At 39.9% G+C, this 24,263-nt stretch overlaps 1 protein-coding gene across 9 annotated transcripts in view; it reads left to right on the plus strand.

The window, feature by feature from the left end:
• SVIL (supervillin) overlaps positions 1-24,263 on the plus strand; it is a 96,284-nt gene that overhangs the window by 25,780 nt on the left and 46,241 nt on the right. For 3 of the 9 annotated variants that reach the window (XM_015559929.1, XM_015559931.1, XM_015559932.1), the window contains 10 exons: positions 937-971; positions 1,548-1,609; positions 1,878-2,017; positions 3,687-3,782; positions 5,680-5,923; positions 6,360-6,927; positions 8,056-8,281; positions 16,279-16,408; positions 20,267-20,314; positions 20,801-20,878. In XM_015559929.1, coding sequence (XP_015415415.1) covers positions 937-971; positions 1,548-1,609; positions 1,878-2,017; positions 3,687-3,782; positions 5,680-5,923; positions 6,360-6,927; positions 8,056-8,281; positions 16,279-16,408; positions 20,267-20,314; positions 20,801-20,878 — 1,627 coding nt within the window. Of the gene's footprint in view, positions 1-109; positions 281-936; positions 972-1,547; positions 1,610-1,877; positions 2,018-3,686; positions 3,783-5,679; positions 5,924-6,359; positions 6,928-8,055; positions 8,282-16,278; positions 16,409-20,266; positions 20,315-20,800; positions 20,879-24,263 lie in introns of all 9 variants that reach the window. The other 6 variants (XM_006757520.2, XM_015559928.1, XM_015559930.1 and 3 more) reach the window with 5 other exon arrangements.

Consider the following 24,263-nt stretch of genomic DNA (forward strand, 5'->3'; position numbering starts at 1 on the left):
GTCTCTCTCTTCTCTCTCTCTCTCTCTCTCTCTCTCTCTCTCTCTCTCTCTCTCTCTCTCTCATCTCCCCGATCCCCTGCTATATCCTCTCTCCTGATGATTCTAAAAGCCAATCACGGCTTGAGAGGTCAACCAAAGGAGTTGGCTTGCCTACCAGTGTGGAACGGGAGAGAGGGTCCCAGAAACCACGGCGCTATTTTTCTCCTGGTGAAAGTAGAAAAACTTCTGAGAGATTTAGAACTCAACCTATAACCTCAGCAGAACGAAAGGAATCAGATAGGTAGGCACATGTCTGTCTAGGAACTTAACTCATACAGGATTTTCATCACAGGGATGATGCTGATGCTGTTTAAATGGGATGTGATGATTCCTTAGTTCTTCCATCTAATCGATAAGGGATATTTACTTGGTTTATATAAATGTATTTTTAAATTATGTTGTCCTTGACAACAGAATCCCAAGATACTGTTTTAAATTGCACTCAAACTATAAGAAGAAAAATTTTTCTTCATTTAATGTTTTTAATTTTTTATGTCCTTGTTAAGTTAGAATCCAAGTGGAGTATTCACCATATTTTAAAATAACTGAGGAATATTCATTTATAAAATGTCTGCCTGCTTGTTTTATTTGAGTTTTATATTATCACTTGATTATCCCTGGAAATGATAAGGTTTGTCTAAAAAATTACCATCGGTCATGTTAAATAAGTCACATTTGCTTCTGATTTGTCTCCACAAGGTGTCCACTTGGCTGGGCTGTGTGCACATGCACTCCATGGTGTCTGTTAACTGTACATATATATTCACAACTACAATTACTATCAGGATGATATTCTTTAAGAAATTTTAATTGTATTTTTATTTTTATAATAATTTATATGGACCTTCTACTCCCACCAGCTAATTTTTTATTATTACTTGTTAATGTCTTTCCTAGGTCTACTTCAAATTCAGAAATGCCAACTGCTGAGGGCAAGTATCTGTTTTCCTTTTGCTTCTTTATCATCTCCCCCGGATTAGATTTAAATATGATTTTTGCTTTTTTGAGAATGAGATTATCATGCATACCTATTTCTTACTCTTTTGCAGGCATTCTTTCTGTCAATATAACAAAACCTAGTTTGGGTTTTCAGAGGATCTTTCTGTTATCTTTGAGAGAGTTAGAAAATTGATGAGTCAGCAATAATAAAACAACTGATTTGCTCCAAATAAGTAGGTTTCTTGCTATTGCTGCTACTGCTATTGAATAATAAGGAGGAGACATTCTTTCCCCTAAAAAACTATTATTAAATCTCAACTTGTCAAATAGAACAATAGAGAATTACTATCCAGACAAAATTTTGTTTGGTTAATTACAATGGAAGTGAGCACCTTTTCACTGAGCAGAATAGGCTCCCTGCAAAGGGGAAATACTGCCAACTGTAATTTTTGGTACTTCCATTCTTATATTCAAAGGGTTTCCAGGTCAGCCTTGAGGAACTTTTTAGACTCTTTACATGCATTTTTTTAATGATGTCTAGTATTTATTTTATGGCTTTTTACTTACAGATGAAGAAAAGGTAGATGAACGAGCCAAACTGAGTGTTGCTGCCAAGAGGCTGCTTTTCCGGGTAAGATGTGCTGAAGCGTTTGAGTAGCAACTGCCCCCGTCCTGAGGGAGGCATCCACTGTGTCCTGCACCTGGGCCCTCTGTGGCTCACCTCTCTTCAGATCCTTGACTGATGTGACCACCCGCTGACACAGCACAAATGTTCATTTCCAATACTGATTCAAACCTCTTGGGTATTTCCCCGGGTAGGGGAACAAGGTAGAAACATTTTGCTGCCCCAATTTCCTTTTCTCGAATTCATGAGGATTCCACAATGTTTCTGATCTCAGGAAATGGAAAAGTCATTTGATGAGAAAAATGTTCCAAAGCGAGGTTCGAGAAACGCGGCCGTGGAGCAGAGGCTGCGGCGTCTGCAGGACAGATCCCACACCCAGCCCGTGACCTCCGAGGAGGTGGTCATGGCAGCCACGTGAGTCTCCCCTCTGCCTTTTGGCCTTGGCTGTAATGTCTTCTTTTTAAAAGACATTTGAAGACTAATAAAGAAAACGAGGTGATTGGGAGATGGTTTAGTTAGAAGCCATCGAGAAGTAAGTGTTTAGGAATTTTTCTTACTGGGATCTCTCTGAACCTCATACTGGGATGTGTTATCTATTGTATCTACTAGAAAAACATGAAGAGGAATTTTGTTTAATTTTTTTTTGTCTCTGCATTTTTTAACTCTTTTACAATGGAAAATTTACAAAATGAAAGTAAATATATTAATATAATGAACCCTATGTACTTATCACCCAGTTTCAACAGTCAGTCATCAACTCCTGCTGTACCTACAGTATATTCCCATCCACTTCCCCTTTTCTCTTGCATTATTTTCAAGCAAACCCAAGATATCATTTCTCCCACTAATATTTGTGTATATATCTCAAAAAGTGAAGGATTCTTTTTGTTTTTATATAATCAAAATTTAAAAAATTAACTGGAAGTTTGATAACCCTTTAAACAATATGAAGTAATTTTTGAGCACTGTGTTCTAATATGTTCAGAATGGATTTCCCAAATTCATTCATTCATTCATTCATTCAGGGATAATCACTTCCATCAAGTAAAAACTTTTATTGGTTGTTGTTGTTTTTTGTTGTTGTTATTAATCCTCACCTGAGGATATTTTTTCCATTGATTTTTAGAGAGAGTAGGAGGAATGGAGGAAGTGGGTGAGAGAGAGAAACATCGATGTGAGAGAGACACATTGATTGGTTGCCTCCCTCAGGAGCCTGGCTAGGGTTGGGGATTGAGTTTGCAACCCAGGTACATGCCCTTGACTGGGAATTGAACCCTTAATCTTCAGTGCATGGGCTGGTGCTCTAACCAGTGAGCACACTGGCCAGGGCTACTTTTATTAGTTTTTAGAAAATTGTTTTTGTGCTTCTCTTGGACACACACACACACACACACACACACACAAATCAAAAGGCAAGACTATTTTGCCAATGCTTTTTGAAAAAATGGAGTGCCTCTCACTCCTGTGAACCTGCTGTTTGGTCAGCTGCCTTCACTTCTTTCCTTAGCTATTGCTCAACATTTTGGTATATTTGTGGATAAATACATCCTATACCCATGAGGAACTCTTAGCAAATCAGTTTCTTTTCAATTTAAATTTTATTTTTTAATATCTGAGTGGCCATATAAACACAAAACATCTACCCATGGAAGCAAAATGGTAAATAAGCAAAAATTATTACCATGTAAGGCTCACTGAGTCTACTTTGATGTGCCCATAGATTATATGAGGACACTGATTCTTTTAAAAAATACAGATTGAGAAAAACATTTTAAAAATGGGTATAATCTACTGATATCCTGGTGGTTGACATTAGTTTTCTTTTAAATTACTTTTTTAAGCCAGTTCATTTCTTCTAAAGATAGCCTATTCTCATTCCATTTACTTTGAGTAGTCTCTGTCTGTTATTTTCTAAGTTTGTTATTGCTTTTCAAGTTCTTTAGTGGTTTTCCCAAAGTAATGAATAAATAATTCTTAAAAAAATATTTGATTTCACATTTCTGGATGGAAAACTATGCTTTCCTTAATGCTTCTTTTCTTCTCTCTCCTTATGAATTTTCCTTCTTTGGCAATTGCTTTAAAGTGAACCTCTCCCTGCTTCGTGCTCTGTGGCCACCCACCCTGTATTGACAAGACTTCCTAGTCCCACTGTAGCTAAGAGCACTGTGCAGCCTGCCAGGTACTGGACAGCAATAGCAGCATGTGGCCTGAGGGCAAAGGTGGTAGACTACAGACGAGTCTGAAAATCTTGAATGGCTTTCATTTCTTTGACAACAAGTTAGTGCAATGAGTTGTTCCAGGAATGTTTTGTCATAGTTCAAGACACTGATAGCTTCATGTAGGCCTGCATGAGGAAACATCTCATCTATCTGCATCCATGATGTGTTGGAACAAGGATCACACTAATTCACTTATCCATTTGCTTTGTTTCTGTTTTTCATAAACATAGCCATCCCTAAGAAATGTCATTCTTCAATATAAAGTACTAGCACTTAATAAAGATTAATAGAAAATGGGAGTTAATGTGAATGTTGAAATTCTGATAATACTCAGGATTTTAAAAAAAAAAAACATGTAGACACAAATAGGTGTTAAAAACAATCCTATCTGTTTCTAATTATAGACAATGCCTTTATATTTGGGAATTAGGATATTAAGAATTTATAGTGTCTGAAAGATGTTTCATTATCATGTTTTAAAATTATGTCCTTAACGTATGTAAATAGCCCTTTTATTTTGCTATTATGGGCCAAAATACAAAGGCTAAAAATAAGACTAAAAGAAATAAAAGCTGGCACAGCCCAGAACCTGAGACCTCACTTGGGAAGGAGGTTGAGGTTGCCCTCCCAGTTCACCTGTTGACCTCAGGAAAGACACCAAGACAGGGTGCCTATTGCCATCTTGATTAGTGTTTTGGAACACTGACACTGCTCTTTTGTCTGGGACAACATGTGCAGTGGTAATTAATTGGAGTCAAGGCAGAATATACTATTTACTGGACTGAGAATTGGATTTGCCAGTGGCAGAGGGGGCTTGTCTTAAACCTTTAGGGAGTCACCATGGCCATGTAACTGGAAGTCTTCTCTGCCTGAGAGCCAGAAGGACTTTCCATTGTCTGAAATTTCCTTAATGTTTCAAGTTACTGGGAATTACAGACTTTTTCCCGCTGGAGAGTTTTTGTGTTTTTAATCTCTAATGTCTAATTATAAAAATACCCATTCACTATAAAATTTCAGCCAGTACAGAAGTACATAAAGTAGAACACAAGAGTCCTATCAGCCAATGATTTAAACCTATGAGAGAAAGTGCTAGCAGTGGTTCTCAACCTTGGCTGCACATTAGAATCACCTGGGAATCTTTTTAAAATCCTGATTTCTGGGCCTCATCCTCCGGAAATTCTGTTTCTTTGTTACTAATGTTGTGGCCCCACCCCATAACAAAGAAACAGAATTTCCGGAGGGTGAGGCTCAGAAATCAGGATTTTAAAAAGATTCCCAGGTGATTCTAATGTGCAGCCAAGGTTGAGAACCACTGACCTAGAAGCAGGAGTGAAAGAATCTTAAAATTAAGCCATTTGTGTTTAACAAGTGAAAATCAAAACCCTGTGTTGTGGATAATGTTGTGGACAGCATGATTATTCTATTTGCTAATTATTTTAAATGAAAAGACCATCTTATGAACCACATATCAAGATAAGGTCTAAATATGCCACAGCTGATGCCTTAAGGTTCCTTTTAGCCTTATTTATTATTGATATTAACAATACAAGTTTTTTTCTCAAAAATAAGGTATGTCCAAGCTGACCTCCATTTCTTAAAACAGGAAATTCAATTTTTAGAGATAATTCAGAGCTAAAAATCTGCCCTTTGTGAAATTGACAAAGCTAGTGTACCCCAACTGCTCTGCTTTTAAGGTCTCCTTTAATAGCCAAACAACTGCCTGCACCTGTCTTAAATGTAGCTGGGCAAAAATAAAGCCCTTTTCAAAACTGACACTTGAAAGAAAGTTAACATATAAAATTAGCAGTGGGCTTGTGTCTGTTTTCACTTGTGTTACTGACTTTTTTTCCCTTTCAGATTGCAGGCATCTGCTCACCAAAAGGCTTTAGCCAGAGACCAGGCAAATGAGGGCAAAGATTCTGCTGAACAAGGTGAACCTGATTCCTCCACACTAAGCTTGGCAGAGAAGTTGGCCTTGTTTAACAAATTGTCCCAGCCAGTCTCAAAGGCTATTTCTACCCGAAACAGAATAGACACGAGACAGAGGAGAATGAATGCTCGCTATCAAACTCAGCCGGTAACGCTTGGAGAGGTGGAACAGGTGGGTACACTGTCATCAAATTACAGTTTTCTTGTATGTTCTTAAACTATAGGAGCACCGGTATCTCAGGTTAGTGATATAATGAAGGTGGTGTACCTGTACACTGTGTTACTTGTAGATGACTTGGTAATGTCTTCATTCCTAAGAAAGTCACCATGTCAAGTATGTTTCTCTTTACTTGTTTTTGTAATTTGCTTGCTGAAATCATCTGGATTGTTCCTGTTTGGGAGAGAAAAATAGGACACCCAGTCTGCTTTTCACCCAGATGATTTGATTAATGAGATGCAGTGTGTAACTGTGGCTAGCTTTGGTTTCCCACAAGTCAAGCAGTAAAACTGCACCAAATGTAGTATTTCAGTAGGTCAATCCATACATAGGGGTTTACATAGAAATTATTTTTAAATCAGCTTTTCCCTTTTTCACTCTGTCCTCCCAGGTACAAAGTGGAAAGCTCATTCCTTTCTCGCCCACTGTTAATACTTCTGTGTCCACCATGGCATCTACAATCACTCCTATGTACGCAGGGGACCTTAGGACAAAGCCATCCATGGATGACAACACAAGTGTCACTGCCTATAAGTTTCCTTCTTCAATAGAAAATGTAGAGTCTTCGATTAGAAGCACTCTGAAGCCCCAATCCTGTCAGCCTTCAGTAGAGGGCAGTGGGAGCAAAGGTATGTTTAGAGATTATGGAGAAACGGAAAGCAGGAGAGTCTTGACAGGTAGAGATGGTGGTGTTAAAAACGGATCCTTTGAGGAAGCAGAGCCATCCTACCCTATCCTCAATTCAGTCCAGAAAGGAGACAGCCATAAAGAACCTAAATATGATGTTCTGAGAAAAGGAAGCCTAGAGCTACCAAATGCCCCTGTCTCCCACCCTGGCGATGAGGAGTTTTCCACTGCCAAAAGCACCATACAAGAGAACCCAGACTTGAAGGGCAGGCAGCCCTTTGAAGAGAAGGTGGACATGGAGAATGTCACAAAGAGGAAGTTTTCGCTGAGAGGTAAGTTGCTACTGCTCCTAAAGTTGGAGAAACCGACTGGGCTTTTAGTTTCTGATGGATTGTTTGCATGTATTTATGATTGTTTCTAATTAAATTATAAAGGCACTTTATAACTAGCTGATTAAAATTTTACTGTGGGTCCTACTCTTCCCCAGACTTTTCTTCCTCTTGAATTTCACTTATTTGGTGGATTATAAATTTGTCAGCAATAAAAATACCTGAAGCTCTTGCACACATCTTGATAAGGGTATTTGACATCTTTGGTCACCTTAAAACACATAACAGCCTTGTCAACTGCTAGCTCTGTTGGCCCCTTTTATGAGTTGATGACCCCAAATGTCCAGGGCTGGGCAAGTGCAGGGGAGCAGGATTTGAACCCAGGCCGTGGATTTCCAGGCTCTTCTGCCTTCCTCGTATGTAGGCTAGCAAGCTCTTTTTACAAGGTACTTTCTCTTTTTTCATTTACATAAAATGATACTAAGTTAAAATAGTGGTTTTGGCTTGTGGCTATGGCCCATTCAAAAGTACAATCTGGAGGAGTAGAAACTGTTAGGTCGCCAAAGGAGGAATGCACAGGCCAGAATGGTGAGGGATTACGAATTTATTCAATCATCTGCACACCAGGTGGCTGAGCCTGGATGGCTCCAGCCCCAGGTGACAGGAGTCAGCGGCTTTTAAAGGATTTTGGCAGGCTTTTTCTGGGCGGAGACTTCTTTATGCATACCCAGAGAGGAGATAACGGAATGTGGTCGCCCCAAGTGAAATGTGGTCTAAGCGAAGGGAATGTCCATAGTGAAATGACCTAAAAAGCCAGTTCCCAGGGGAGGGGTATCAATTCAATTGCTCGATCAAACCTAACAGAAACATTTTGTAGTTTATAGTTAAAGCTAACTTCCTGTGTTTTACACACAGGAAAAGATCAATTTTTTGCTGTATGGAGTAGCCCACTGGGAAGTTTGGTTTTCTCACAGCATATAGTTGCCACAGATTAGCATAAATTCCAGTGGATTGGGTAGCCGGCTATGTGCCCACAGACTACACTGCAAATGCAGGCCTGTTGGGGGGTGAACAGCTGGAAGAATGCTTGCCTGGAGGAGTAAGTGCTGACGGCACTCCTTTCCTTCCCAGTGTCAGAGTTCGGGGAACCCACTCCTGAGCAGAGCGGCACAGTTGCTGGACACAGTGTTGCTCAAGCTGCAGCCCCAGTGTCCTGGAAGCAGCAAGAGCCTGCAGAGCTCCCACAGGAGAAGCACTGTAAGAATCCATGTGCAATGTTTGCTGCTGGAGAGATCAGAATGCCAACAGTGGAGGGCAGCCTTGATTCACCCAGCAAAACCATGTCCATTAAAGAAAGGTAATTAGACTTAATGACGGTAAAGTGATTCTATTAAGGAGGAATTACAACTTACTTTTAAGGAGAGGTCTGAGTAATGGGCAAAGGGATGAAATCGTGAGTCTAGCTACATAAGGAGATGTGTTGTTATATTAGAATTCTTTGGGGAAGTCAAGAGTGAATTGCAGTGACTCCCTGCCTGCTCAGGTAAGGCTGGATGAGGGCCAGTTCCAGACTCATATGAGGAAACCACAGAAACAGACATTTGCTTGCTTCATTTGTTTACAGTTTTATTTTATTTTTTATATTAAATTTTTTGACTAACCAGTGATAGGAACAGAGAGCTTGGCTCTTTCACTTTCAGATCCAGATGGCATCACATTTAATGTACTCAGTGTTTGTGACTGTTTATATAAAATCTATATATATAAAAGGCAACCGACCAAAATGACCGGTCACTATGACGTGCACAGCGGCGGCCAGCCGGCCCTATTGGGGTCCTGATTGGCCCACCTCAACCTCCTGTGGCCCCTCCCCCCAGCCAGCCCCACCCCTAGTAGCCTACCCCCAGCTGGCCTGACCCCATCGGCCCCCATCAGGGTGGGCTAGCCAGACCCCACCTGTGCAAGAATTTGTGCTCCAGGCCTCTAGTATGTATATAAACAAATACATATTTGTATATTTATTTGAGGGAATGAAGATACATTCATTTAAAATGAAGGTAAGTTCATTTAGGAAATCAGTATGTACAGGTATTATTGATTTTTAGGGAGAGGTAGATAGAGAAAAACATCAATGTAAGAGAAACATCAATCAGTTGCCTCCCGCACACTCCCCGACGGGTGATCATACCCAGAACCTGGGTATGTGCCCTGACTGGGAATCCAAATTGCCACCTTTTGGTGTTTGGGACAATGCTCCAACTGAGCTACACTGACCAGGGTCATTTAGAATATAAATTTTTGGGATTAAAATCTAAGTTTTGTTTGTTTTATAGAAAGTAAATTAGATGCCTTTTATGAACTGCTTTTAGAAATTTTGTACCAGGTAATAGCTATGAAAGTTTACATTTGAGTATCAACATCATAACATCATTTAATTCAAAAGAATGGTGGATTGATAGGATAGGATATATTTAAATGGGACAGAAACAGAGAGTGGGAGCTAAATATTTCAAGTTGTATTTTCCTTGTTAACCTTCAGTTGAATTAAGTAGCAAAAGATATAATAGCGATAGGAACACTGCAGCAAGAAAGGTCTTGTCAATTTCCCGGTGTGATGAGCAGAATTGTTTCTACCATCAGTTATTTACAGTTCTGCCTACCTAGACTTCCTTAGCACCTCCCACCACCCAGAAGTGTTCTTGCTCTGTTAGACTCTGCTCACTCTTATTTACATAGATATATCCAACTACAATGAAAATTCTTCACTCTGTTTTTCCGGCTGAGCTTTTGAACAATTCCTAAAACATTAACTAGATGATGCCATTTTCAACAAATGCATTATTAAGGTTGTTAAATCTTATTTAAAATTCACAATAAATTAGACTTACTAGACTGAGGAGGCACCAGTGAAGGGCTGACGGGATAAACTAAGTGAGAGGATTGATGTCCTGAATATGGGAAACTGTTTGGCCTGAATCCTCTGTGGACACCTGGCTCAAAGAAGTTGGGTCCCAGAGATCCAGCTATTGATAACCGGTTAGGTGAGATGAAAGAGATTTCATTTAAGGATATTCATGAGAATATCACTTATATGCAGTTCTGATGTTCTGTAGATCAAATAGGATTTCTGGGGTAAAATTCCAGTGGAAAATACTAAGATACTCCTTCTCTCAAAGGCTTTTAAGGGATATTTCCCCATCTTGGAGTACATAATCTATCTGTTGGGACTTAGGACTTTTGGTGAAGTTTTATGTCTATCCATGGTGTGATAATTATTGGTTTATTTGCTATTTTTAATAAATTTTAATGTATTTGTATCTTTCTGGAAGCAGTTTGATTCCTACTATAAAACTCTCATTTTAGAAAATTTGAGATGCTATAAAGGTGCAGCTTCTTAACCTAGGCTTTGTGGGTGACTGAGGAGTTCAAGGATGGCTGCAGGGTTTCTGGGAACTGCTGGGAAGGGTGCAATCAACTGTGTGTGCACAGGCACTTTCTGGCGAGTGGGAAACAGAACCTCTCTCAGTCTCCAAGGGTGACTCCAAATTGTTCAGAACCATAATAGTAAGGAACGCTTGTTAAATATCCTGCTATTCAGTTTAATTGTTAAATATACAGGCATACTTCAGATTTATTGTGGGTTTGGTTCCAGACCACTGCCATAAAGCAAGTATCACAGTAGAGCCCTAATTCTTTCACTGGTGGAGGGTCTTGCCTTCAACTTGTAAAGCATGCAATATCTGTGAAGCACATAAAAAACAAAGTGTGCCTTCATGATGTTTGAAAAGGGATGAGGGGCACTTTATTTAGCAGCTGTGTTTATAATAAATTATGCTAATACAAAATATATTGCCAGTGATCCCCCATGATCTGTTTCAGAGAAGAAGGGAGATGGAGAGAGATAGAAACATCAGTGATGAGAGAGAATCATTGATGGGTTGCCTCCTGCCCTCCCCCCACCCCCCACCCCTCACTAAGGATGGAGTCCACAATCTGACCATATGCCCTGACCTGGAATCAAACCGTGACTCCTGGTTCCTAGATTGACTATCAACCGTTGAGCTGTGCCAGCTGGGCTCCCCCTGATTGTTATGGTATTTTACTTTTACTTTGCTGAAATAACAAAACTATATGTCCTTACAATCCATTTACTTTCCTCTAAATTGGGTTTATAATCCCTTCTGTTAAAATGAGATAATGAAACTTGACCTATTTAAAATAAGGATGCTATCCATGTAATTTTGGGAGGTTTACTTTTCTTTTTTGAGGTGACAGATAAAATAGAACTTTTAAACCTTATTCTGACTTCCTCTGACTGCCTCATTTGGCCAAAGGAGGGGTTCATTTTCAGTGTCCACAAGAGTCACACGGTGACCAGAACTGACAGCAGGGCTGGACTCCAACTCTTCCACCTCCTCTTTCAGAATATGATTGATGCTCAAGAAGAAACATATATCAAAGTGCCTTTTCTTTTTTCATTTTTTCTGACATCTAGAATGTCAAGTTTGAACCGTAATGAGCATAAAACTTAAATGCAATCTGCTTTGTTTCATACCTGTCCAAATGGTTGGAGAGTAAATTGTTCCTGTTTGGGAACTTCTTTGGAAAAGCATTGCAAATCAAATTATGTTTATGTTATTTAGGGATAAAACCTTTTATACTTCTTTATAAGTACACTAGCTTTTAGAATCTTATTTCCACTATTACTGAAACAACCGAATCTGAGCTTTTATATTTAGGGAGGAGATTACTAAAAAAGTCAAAGGAGCCATGCCTTCACTTTGGGAAATTGGTAGGATGTGAGGACTTAGTTGAAGAATATTGAAAAACTCGCCCATGCCTCCTGCCAGCATGCAGAATCCTGACTTAGGGGAGCAGTTGGGGTCCTGGGGTCCCCCCATGCTCCTCCATCCACCCTGCTGCCTTCCACCCAGCACAGGCTATATTCATGCTTCCCCAGCAGATTCTGGGTTCCTCTGGGAGATGTCGCCACTAGAGGGCCCCAGATTATGTAAGAATTAGTGATGAAGGTATCATTCCCCTTTAACTGTCCTTTTTTGGTCTCTGGCTTTTCCTCATTTAAAAGACATGTTAGTTCACTCCTTCAGCCTGCAAACTAGCCAAGGCGATTGTAAATACTAACCAGTGCTGTCCAGCCCTACCTGAAATCTATGAGGTGCAGTAATTCTCTGAAGTGCAGAGACATTTTTAAAGAGGGAAGAACACAGGTTGAAGATTAGGGGCACATGGTTTGTCCCTCCCATGGTATTTTTGCTGAAAAAAGTGTGGGCCGTGGCAAGAGGCGTGAACATTTCCCCAGGCGACCTGGCAAGCACATGCTCTGGTGGCCCTGGCCAAGCCTCAGGGTTAATAGGCTAATGCAGAGCCACTCACTAGGTTCTCAGCCTCAGACTAAGCAGATGCCCAGCCTCTCAGCATCACAGCCCTTCAAATAGCACTTGGGCTGGGCGGGTGTTGGAAGTGCTGACAGTCCTTTGAATGGCATAGGCCTTCATTTATGTCACGTGTAACACCAGACACGTAGCTCCTCGGCCCTCTCCAGCACACGGTGGTCTGCAGTGAGTCAGAAGGGTTGTGAGACTAAAGGAGGCAAGAAGGCAGTTGGAAAGGTCTTTTGCTCTGCTCAGCTTGTGGGACACCAATAGGAAATCTAAAGGGACAGAATAATACATTAAAGTTTCAGTGTGTGTGATTTTTAAGTTATCCGTCATTTACATTCCATAGGCTAGGGCTGGAATCAAGTACCATGTGGGCTCAAATGAACCACAGTTTCATCCAGATTATTTTGGTTACTCTGTAGTCTTTGGAAGTCCCTGATGATGGCCCTGCCAGCACATCCAGAAGCAAGATTTCAGGTTCTTGGAATGGAGGAATCTTTGAAGGCCAACCCCGGATGTAGGGACAACATTATACGAAAGCCAGAGTGCTGTGCTGCCCCTGAAACCTGAGGGCAAACTGTCTGGTCAGCTCATGTGCTAATGCTGTGACACCAGCCTGGCGGAAGGCAGGACATGCCTGGTTTGGAGCCACAGCTCCCTGTCCTATTGACACACAGTGTGGCTCCTGTCAACCAAATCCTGGGCCTGCATGCATTGTTCCTTGTCGGTCAGATTGGTAATAGCAATATTTAGTTTCTTAGAGGCTGCTATGCAGATCAGCAGATTATCAGGTAGACTAATAAGTGATTAAAGATTCCACAACTCATTATTTTTTCTAAGTCAGTTTTTAATTCCTCAAATCAGACACTAGGGAAACCAAATGATTATTTAGATGATGTTGTCATTGCTCCAAGAAATTGGGAGCTTTTTTTTGAGAAGGTCCTCAAAAACTGTAGTGCATTATTTTTAATAAACCTAACTCCTGAGGATGAATTTCTTATTTTTTTAAATTCTCTCAAATCATTCAAAATCAAATCTAATTGGTTTAAAAGTGTAGATGGCCAAGATGAATTACTACTGGTCTACATCAAGGGTGAAGAGACGAGACCAGTTTGTATGAAAGATGTGAGATGACTGTCTGTCTGCACAGGATGATGAATTAGAAGCACCTCTTTATTTGGCTGTAAAAATACTGGCACATTTACTTTTTGAAAGTCCCATGTATAGATACTTTGAAAACTCTGAAAGCTCTACTGCAGTATGCAAATAATAATTATATCTTTTCATGATTTGACTTTGTTAGATTCTTCTTTTTTATTAGAAAAAGCTGACTCATTGAGGATAATTGGAGAAAAGATAAAGCTTAGGTATATATAGACTGAACTTCAGATGAAAACACTGAAAGGAATTTAGAATTTGTTTTCAAGTACATGAACTAGCCCTTGAACCATGCAGAGTCTTGTCAAACATCATTGATTATAGAATTTAAGGCTAAATTGATTCTTGAGCCAAATGGGGGCTCTCTTAGTAAGATTCTGACTTCAATTTCCAATGTATGTGTTTTTTCTCCCATAGCCAAGCAATTCTAACACCAGCTGGGTATCCTATAATTCAACTCAGTTCTGATACTCTATCTGGAGTTAGCATCAGATACCACAGTTTAAAGACTCAGTCCTACAAGACTGCCTCCCACCCCCAATTCAGATGCCATTCACAAGTCCAGGTTGTACTTCTTACTAGCTGTAATTCAGAGGTTCCCACGACCCCCTCCTTGGGTTGATTAATTTGCTAGAGCAGCTCATAGAACTCAGAGAAACACTTACTTACTAGATCACTAGTTTACCATGAAAGCATGTGACTCAGGAACAGCCAATGGAAGAGATGTGTAGGGCAAGGTGTGTGGGAAAGGGCATAGAGCTTCCACATCCTCTCCAAGCACACCACTCTCCCCAAGTCTCCATGTTCCACCAACTCAAGAGCTCTCCGAACCCTGTTCTTTTGGGTTTTTATGAAGGCTTCATTACATAAGCACTATTCAGTTCAGTTGCAAATAGTCAATGATTTAATCAATCTTCAGGATCTCTCCTCTCTGGAGAGATCAAGGGGTAGAGCTAAAAGTTTCAGCCTTCTAATCATATGGTTGGTTTTCCTGGCATCAGCCCCTATACTCATGTGCTTCCCCGAAGTCACGCCATTAATAATAAAAGACACTTAGGAAATTCCAGGAGTTTTAGGAGTTCTGTGCCGGAAACTGGGCCAAAGACAAAATATCTATTTCTTCTTATAAATCACAATATCACAGGTAGATAGGTAAGGTGGCATTATACCAGTTTTATGGAATGGACATTTGAGGTCTAACTGCTGTAATGAAGCATAAAGGAAGAGAAAAAAAGGGGAAGGAAGTGATTGGGGTGGGGATCTGAAGATCCTGCTCACTTTGCGGGGGTTCTTTTCTTCATGGCTTACTTTCCATTATTTGACTGAATGAATGGGCAAGTATAAGGTGTGATTATGTATGAATTTATAAATGTAGATGGATTATTAAGCACTGCAAAGTTTTTCTTATTTGTTTAACAAAACTTTTATCATGGAGTATATCACATCCCATCTCCAATTCAAATATTTAATCGAATCAGGAAACTTAATTGAAGGGCCCTTTGAGACCATCTAGTCCAGTTCCCAAAGTGACCAGTAAGGAAGGGAGACCAGGCTACCTAACCCAAGTTGACAGCCAGGCTAGAGCTGCTGTGCTGTATGCGGGCATGTGCTAATGATGTTTAAAAGGCATATCCCAGCAGGCTGGGCAGAGAGGGCAAGAGAGTCTAAAGGGGGTTTAATCATTTTTTTTCCCAATCTTTAAAGTCGTTGAGCATCAGCTCATGTGAGTTTAAGGATCACCATTTTTTTTTTTTTTGCCTTTTATCTTTTCCATGTTTGTCCAAGTCAGCGGTCCTCAACCTGTGGGTCGCGACCACTTTGGTGGTCGAACGGCCCTTTCACAGGGGTCACCTAAGACCATCCTGCATATCAGATATTTACATTAAGATTCATAACAGTAGCAACATTACAGTTATGAAGTAGCAACGAAAATAATTTTATGGTTGGGTCACAACATGAGGAACTGTCTTTAAAGGGCCAGAAGGTTGAGAACCACTGGTAAGTATTCTTCACTCGCTATAATAGAGTCAGCTGAAACAGCCTCATGTTCACCAAAAGAACCTTTCACAGGTTATAACATCCAACCAGCTTTATATCAAGTCACACTAGAGTTGAAATAAAGTAGGTTAGGTAAAAGTCTCAGTTAATTAGATTCTTTTTTTATGTATAGCTTTCCCCTGAGGAAAGTTGAAGTAATAATTTTTAAAGTGGGTTTGTAGAGAAGCTTCTGTATTAAGAGGATAGATTGGAAAGACCAAGTTTGTTTGGAGAGTAAAAACAGGGCTTAGGATACAGGAAGAGAAACAATCTTAAACATCTTCTTTCCCTGTAATTGAAAGATATGATATTAAGAGATGGTCAGCTTTTAAGTTTTTAAACCAATTTCTGCTATATTTTCTGCAAGTAAGTTACTACCTAGCAAGTCATTAAATGTTGTTTCATCAAGTGACCGAAAGGGGCCATTAGCATACATGTTTCTCTGGGGTCATGCCCTCAGCCCAAAAAGAAGGAAAAATCACAGCTATTCCTTTAGTGGAATGATAATGCAGTTTTTATCTGGCAAGTCAAATTACAGCTTTGCATATCTGTCAACTTTAAAATTTTGGGGGCCATCTTAGAAAGGGGATGCCTATATTATTTTTTTAGACATACTTCAGAATAAATGAAATTTAGAGAGATTAAAATTAGGTAACTGTGGTTATTTAATAGCCAAAGACTTCTAAGTTATCTACATTATGGTTTTATTACAAGTGAGAGTTTGTTGCTGAACTCTTCGGTTGACATGTTTTCCTCTTAGATTAGCACTGCTGAAGAAGAGTGGGGAGGAAGATTGGAAAAACAGACTTACCAGAAAGCAGGAGTACAGCAAAGCGACCGTTGCGAGTAGCCTGCACATACAAGAAGTGGAACAGTCACTCAAGAAGAAGGTAACGTTTTCCGTGTTAGGAAAAGCACTGACATCATGCTTGGAAGTGCATCAAACAGGCATGCAAGACTTCACTGATCACTGACTGCTTTGTGAGGCGCTAGCACTTCCTTGCTTGTTGAGTTCACACTTAAAGTCTGTTTCACAGCAGCTTCAGGTGATCAAAAGGTAAAGTCTTGAGATGTCATAGAACTGGGAATAGCACCACCTGCATAATGTATTGGCAAACAAGTTCCAAAATTCTGAAGTGTGTACTTTTACTTCAGTTTAAAACCTTCTTAAATGAATTCTGACTCTACAATATTATTAATAAAGCCTTTATAATGAACAACTTTAATTGACCACTAACACTTTATATGTTGCATATAAAGTATGGACTTAAATGTCCTATACTGAGATTTAAAACCTAAATATACAAAATAGAGACATAATTTTGTGCTCAGTGAAACCTTATTTCATAATTGTAAGCAAATTTCACAATGAGCAGGTATGCCTTTTATTGAGAATATACAGGAAGATATATTACAAGTTTAAATAAAATTAAGTAACGGATTGTTATTACTGGCAAGGATTTGATATGCAGAAGTAGTAATTATTTGTTAAATTACTAATGTAATGATGACCAGCATTTGACCAGTTAGTGCACACTTTCAAAACAGATATTGGCTTTCCTGCTGCTTGGCCTGGTGATTGCCGAAGTCTTGCTGGCTGGAGGCAAGGGGAACACCTGGGGCAGGCACATCCACAGGCAGCATCAAAAGTCTTCAAACAGAAAAAAAAAACTTTCTACCAGATGATCACCAGGACCCCTTCTAGTTCTAAACCAACTTAAGCATCTGTAAGAGGGAAATTGTGAATGTGGCCCTCATACATTAAGAAACAAATATGTTTGCACACAGAACTGCAAGGTGGGAGTTCTGACACTATTTTATATAGTATTTCAGTGTCTTTATAGGTCAAATTGGAATAGCAATTTGAATTCTCTCTTTTGAAACATACATGATATTAAAGATAATGACTTAAAACATTTAATTCTCAGTCATTAGTAAATTTCTCAAATAAAATCCCATGTGATTTTTGGATTTGCATACATGTAAAGAATGAGATTTTAAGAATGAGATCCTGAAGTGAAAGAAAATTGGGCCCTTCAACTAGGTCCCATTGCCCACAAACTTTATTTTTAAAAGTCTTGAAATCAGTAGTTCAAAAATAACATTAACACTTATGTCATTTTGGAAGATACAAAGAAGCCTGAGAAGATAGATGGTAGGCGCAATGGCCAGGTGAAAATTCAAATAAAGCTACAAAACACAAAGCTAGATAGATTCATCACGGAGAGTGCAAGGAGATAAATGCTCCACTCACTTAGAAGACAGGTCATCTGAGGCTCTGCACACCAGAGGCTGTGAGTAGAGGAAGTGATCTGAGCTACCTTAACACTTGACTAAGGGACTTAGAAGTCAAGCGATGGGAGAAGGTGACTGCAGTTGCCGGTGGAGTGGAAATCCCAGTCCACAGAAGCACTGGGGCTCTGAGCATGACTGGGCTTGAGTGTGAATGATGCTCTGGACTAATGGAAGCAATGGTGAACTCACTGCTCCACCCGTCCTCAGTGACCTCATTCACTTTGGCCAGAGACAATCAGCTCTTTGAAGTTAAAATAAGTCGATCTATTTTAGGCTTTCGTAGCAGACAGTGAGACATCTCAAGTTCTGTGGAGAACAAATGGTTTCACTTGGCCTCTGATAAGTCCTTGCCTTGAATTCTTCCCAAGGGCCAGCAGTACATTTCTGTCACACCTCCACTCTGCTCAGATGTGAGGTGCCTTAAACCTGATCTGTCTTAAGACAGTCCCCAGGCAGCTGAGGAGTGCTTGAGAAACACCACTGCGTGCTGGTGTCTGAATGCTGCCCTGGAGAACAAGGACAGTCTTGACCTGTGGTATGCGGGTGGGACCTCGCTGTGTGGGCCGGCTCAGGGGAGTGAGCACCAGAACCTTCCGTCTTTTCCACCAAGGTGGAAAGGAGCTGGCTTTACAGCCGGGTCATCATTTTCTGCACAATTTCATCAAACAGCACATATTCATGGTTACCACACATTTTACACTTAGTCCCCTCAAGCTTTTGTGTGCAGTAGGCATGGTCCCATGAGTTGTAGCCTATGGGAATACAGGAGGCAGGAAACAGAGACAGGATTCTAAATTGCTTCCACTGCCCCTGTGAAAATAATTGCTGTCCAATAAACATAGTAATTTTATGTTATTTAGTAACCACATTAAAAATGTAAACATTGCCTTAAAAATCTATAGCTGCTTTGTTTCTGTCAAAGGGTTTATCCCAAAAGAATATAAATTTGTGGTGCAGTAGCCAGCATCTCATTCGGGAGTGTATGTGGTAAGAAAATATTCTTTACGCCCATAAATCGATTTGGGAAACTAAGTCAGTTCCTTTTCCTACTGGAATATCAGTCATTTCTCAGGGAATATTTAACTTAACAGCAGTTCCTTGCTTTCCAAATCTGTCCCCCAAAACAGAGTTGATAAATTGGAGCACTAATTACTTAGGGAGCTGACTCTGTCCTTTCCTCTGACAAAGAGTTCAGGTTCCTTCTCTCTGCTCTCTTCCTATCTCCCTTACCACCTTTCTTTCCTCCTCTTTTCTTTCTCCTGTTCTTGGCTTATTCCAGGGCAGTGCTAACCTGACTTAAACGTTTTTGCTTTTATAGCATATATAATTGGTTTTAAAGCCATTTGGTTTGTAGATTTGTGGAATGTGTACACATGGGCACAATCTGTGGACAGTTTCCTGCAGTGTAATTCATTCCCTCAAAAGAGTGAATGCAATGAAACAAAGTGACATTTTGAAGAAGTAATTTGGCAAAAGTTTCTTGGTTACAGCAACATTGCAGTTACTTATTTTAAACAAATAACTCTTTTAAATTACAGCCCATGTTGGCATACAGATAGTAAATCCCATGCCCCTTTGTTAAGGTAATCACTGGGGATATCAGACTTTTTTAGGAAATAAAAAACCGTGTACAGAGTTTTTCGTTACAATCCTGGGTTTACTTCTGGGTCACAAATTATGATTTGATATTTGCTATCCTTCAGTAAGGTCAGGTCACAGAGATTATTATGCTAAGTGAAATAAGCCAGTCAGAGAAAAACAAACATCACATGATCTCACCTATATATGGAATCTAATGAACAAAATAAACTGACAAAATAGATCCAGAGACATGGGAGCATGGAACAGACTGAGGAATCTCAGAAGGAAGGGTTCCTGAGGGTGAGAGGAGATTAACCAAAGAATTTCTATGCATATATGCATAACCCATGCACAGAGGGTAGTGTGCTGAAGGCCTGGGGAGGAGGCTGGAGTGGGGAAGAGAGCGACAATGGTGGGAAAAAGGGGAACATCTGTAATATGTTCAATGGCAAAGATAAACTTAAAAAAATACAAGAAAACACACACAAAAACTACCATTATAAAAATAATTAAGCTAAGATAATGATGTCCCCAGAATGAGTCTTTGAAAATTTAAGGAAGGTACTGTAAATCTGCTACACGCACATTCTCATTCCTGTTGTCATTGAAATTCCAAATCACAGTTTAGGAGTGAAGTCAGTTTAAAGAGCAAGGGGAGGAGGAAGAAAGAGGCCCAAGTTAAAGTTTAGCATGCTGATGGGGCAGGGTGGGGGTGGGGCGGAGCTTGCCTGGTGTGTGTCACCTGCCAATGTGAGTGCATGCATGCCTCTGGCTGAACCCAGGCACAAAACCCTGGCAAATGGTTATCACATCTTAACTTGACCCAGCTCTTCTGACACTCTGCAATGTTACCTATCTGTTTTAACCTGTAGGAAGACGGAGGATTTACAGATGATAGTATCGTTTCTAAACTGCTTTGGGTAAGCCTGACTCTAATACAGGTGTCCCTGGGTTACAGCAATATGCCTGCCAGCTATAATTCTCACAGGGGTGGCTCCCTTAGTGCCCTCTGGGTTTGGTTTCTTATCCCAAGGCAAGATGTCACTTCATTCAGAGTGGGAAGCTATGCTGTGTCCTTAATTTTTTTTAGCATATCATGAAAAAATTTGAAAGGCTTTGAAGTAGATATTTTATGGTAAATGTTAAAACTCAAACTTATGGTTCCCTTTCTATAACTGAGTATCTTCTATAGATCATAAAACTGACTAGAGTATTCTTACTGTACTTGTGGATTTATTTCAGCATTCTAAAAAATGAACAAATGGGAAGGACTCTTTTGAAAAGCTAACTGAAATTGCAATGAGAAATTAACATTCTGTTAGAGAAATCATTGTTTTTGTCTCTCCCTCTCCCCACCCGGATCTGATAAGTCTTCTCACCTCTAATCCTCTCCCTTTGCTCTATAGGAACCTGTATATGCTTCTACTTATTCTCCTACTATACCTGCTGCCCATAAACACCTGTCTTTTGTATCTATTAATCAGGTGAGGAAAGCCTAAACATATTAAGCCTCATTGCAATTTCTGAGCAGTAGGGAAGCTTGTTTCATTTAGGGAAGTTACCGCTGCGTGTGCGTGCGTGTGTATGTGTGTGTGTGTGTGTGTGTGTGTGTGTGTGTGTGTAATCAGTTCATATATTTATAGTCAGTTACATATATCATATATTTGGCTCAGACTTTCAGATAGACCTGATGATATTAATTCACTTCATAATCATGAAACTGGTTCAAGAAATACTCCAGAGCAGCAGTCGCCAACCGGTGGTCCGTGAGGTCTGAAAGGCTGGCGACCGCTGCTCCAGAGAGTTCCTTGCTCCAGCTCAGCAATAATGCCGTCTTGCTCAGCTTGATGAACAAGGAGGATGAATGAGGTGGAGGCAGTGTGGGGTGTGGAAGGGACAGGGAGGAAGGGGCTAGTGTGGCATGAGCTGGTTGCAGTGGCTCTATGGAAATGAAAAACCAAAGCCTCCTGCTTCCTACCCACTGTACCCTATCTGAACCCCACCCCAGAGGAGGGACCTGGCCTGGCTCAAGGCTTCTGTTGGTGCCTAATATGTGATAATTTTTAAAGCTAAAAATACCCATGTTTGGTTTTCTAATGTTGACATTTTTGCAGGAGCCGCTACCCCACTTTGCCTCCATGATTGGTTTTTATTCCCCTTGGAATGTCTCTGGTGTCAGAAGAGCTATGAAAAGCAGCCATATACACTTTGCCATGAGCCCCATATTCTCCTCTCCTCCATCCATGGGACCTGGCCCAGTCATTTCCTTTTTAGGGACTTTATTTGCTCTAAGGTGCCCTCTGCAAAAATTTCATGACTATACTGTCCCCTTAGGCCTGGTAGTGATAAAACAGGCTTCTGAGTGTTAGGTGCAGGATTTCAAACATGAAATCAACAGTGCTGCCAGGGAGAGGCTTCTGAGGGCCCTTCTGTCTGCATCTCGCATCTTCACACACGGAAACGCCCGTTTCTACTCCTGCAGGTGGACTTTTCCCTCACCCTCCTTGGTTCCTTTCCTCTGAAGTCAGGCATGCTGGTCTGTGAGCCAGCCTCACATAGCCAGTCAGTGTCCACCCAAAAATGAGGTTGAAATTAGAGGGGGCACATGAGTTATTTCTTCTAAATAAGTCAACTTCAAAAGATGTATTGTTGAGCTCCTTAAATATAAAACATTTATATTATATTCATATATACTTTTTTAATAGACTGTTTTTAGAGAAGTTTTAGTTTCACAGCAGAATTGGGCAAAAAGTACCCACCACCGTGCACATAGTCTTTCCCACTATGAGCATCCCCATCGGAGACATACATTGGTTACAGTTGATGAACCTACACTGACACATCATTATCCCCCAAAGTCCATAGTTTACATTTGGGTTCATTCGTGGTGGTGTGCATTCTGTGGGTTTGGACCAGTGTGTCATAGCTTGTAGCTGTCAGTATAGCACCATGCAGAATAGTTTTACTGCCCTAAAAACCCTCTGTGCTCTGCCTATTCATCCCTTCTCTCCCCACCCCCAATCCTTGACAATCACTGATCTTTCTGTTGTTACCATAGTTTTGCCTTTTTCTAAAAGTTGTATAGTTGGAATCATTCAGCCTTTTCAGATTGGCTCCTTTCACACAGTAATATGTACTTAAGGTTCCTCTATGTGTTTTCATTATTTGATAGCTCATTTCTTTTTTGTGCTGAATAATATTCCTTGTCTGGATGTAATACAATTTGCTTATCCATTTACCTACCAAAGGGCTTCCTAGTTTTGGCAATTATGAAAAAAGCTTCAATAAATATCCATATACCAGTGTTCTTTTTGTGAGTGTGTAGCTAGAAGTTTTTCAACTCCTTTGGGTATTAATGAGCCAATTACTGGATCATATAGTAGGAGTATGTTTAATTTTGTAACAAATTGCCAAACTGTCTTACATATCCACCAGCAACGAATGAGGGTTTCTCTTGCTCCACATCCTCACCAGCATTTGGTAGGTACAAGGTTTTGGAATTTTGCTATTGTAATAGGTGTGTAGCAGTATCTCGTTGTTTTAACTTGCATTTCCCTGGTGGCATATGATGTAGAGCATCTTTGCATGTATTTATTTGCCATCTGTATATCTTCTTGAATGAAATGCCTGGTGAGATACTTTTACTATTTTTTAATTGGTTGTTTTCTTATTGCTGAGTTATAAGAGTTCTTATTTTTAAGTTAAAAATATATTTACTGGAGGCAATCTATGTTTTATCTCTTGAAAGTTAAAAATGTCTTAAAACTTTTTTATTTTTACTTCTTGACAGTCTTTCCAGATAAATATTTTATGTACCAGTTAGTGGCACGAGCTTGTCAGTTTTCCCAGATGTCAGGAGACTCCTTTCCTCAGCAGTCCTGGTGTCAGCATCCAATGACTCAAAGGCTCAGAGCAGAAAACAGCACTTACACAGAACACACACTGTGTCTAATGAACCATTTGTCTCCTTATTAAGCTTCAGCATACAATGTCTTCTTCCTCACATGCCTCGGGGCTGTACCAGAATAAGATTTTCCTTAATTCCCCTCCTCTTATTTTAGAAGCTGGTGGATGGTGACAAACCAAGTTATGGTTACTTTGAGGTCTACACGTAGTTGAGATCTTCTTCATGTTTTGTTCTGACTACTTGGAGCTGCATGCCCTCATTTTGGTTGGAAATCACTTAAGACAGGGAGAAAGCTAATTTTTTTAATAGTGCACAGAATTCTAAGTGGTAATAGCATTTTTGAAAACTGAGAAGTACTTTTGTCACTTTACCTTATTTCTGTTACTTAACATGTTCTTGGATCATTTCTATAATTTAGTTTAAGTAGATGTGAATAAGATAAGAAATTTTAAAGCCACATCACAATATTTTCCACCCATAAACCTCTCCAGTTATGGGAGAATTTATTCTTAAGATTGCACTAATCCTATAATACAGGTTAGTTCCACTCTCCCTTGTATTAATTAGCTCACTGTGTCAGAAACATGTAGCGAGAGTTGCACTATAATTTCTTAGTACAGTTGACTCTAGATCAATGCAGCAGTTAGGAGTACAGACAGTTGAAAATCCATACATAACTTTTGACTACTAGTAGCCTACTGCTGACCAGAAACCTTATAGATAAAATTCAACTCATTTAACATATTTTGTATGTTATGTGTATTCTTACCATAAAGTACACCAAGGGAAAAGAAAATGTTATTAAGAAAAATCAGAAGGAAGAGAAACTACATTTACAGTATTTATTGAAAAAAAATCACCTGTAAATGGACCGATGCAGTTCAAACCCATGATGTTCAAGAGTCAACTGTAGATATGTAGAGGCAAACCCATCAGTAACAGTGTGGTACCCTGAAAACGTT

Source organism: Myotis davidii, unplaced genomic scaffold (assembly GCF_000327345.1).
Source record: "Myotis davidii unplaced genomic scaffold, ASM32734v1 scaffold515, whole genome shotgun sequence".
Taxonomy (NCBI): Eukaryota; Metazoa; Chordata; class Mammalia; order Chiroptera; family Vespertilionidae; genus Myotis; species Myotis davidii.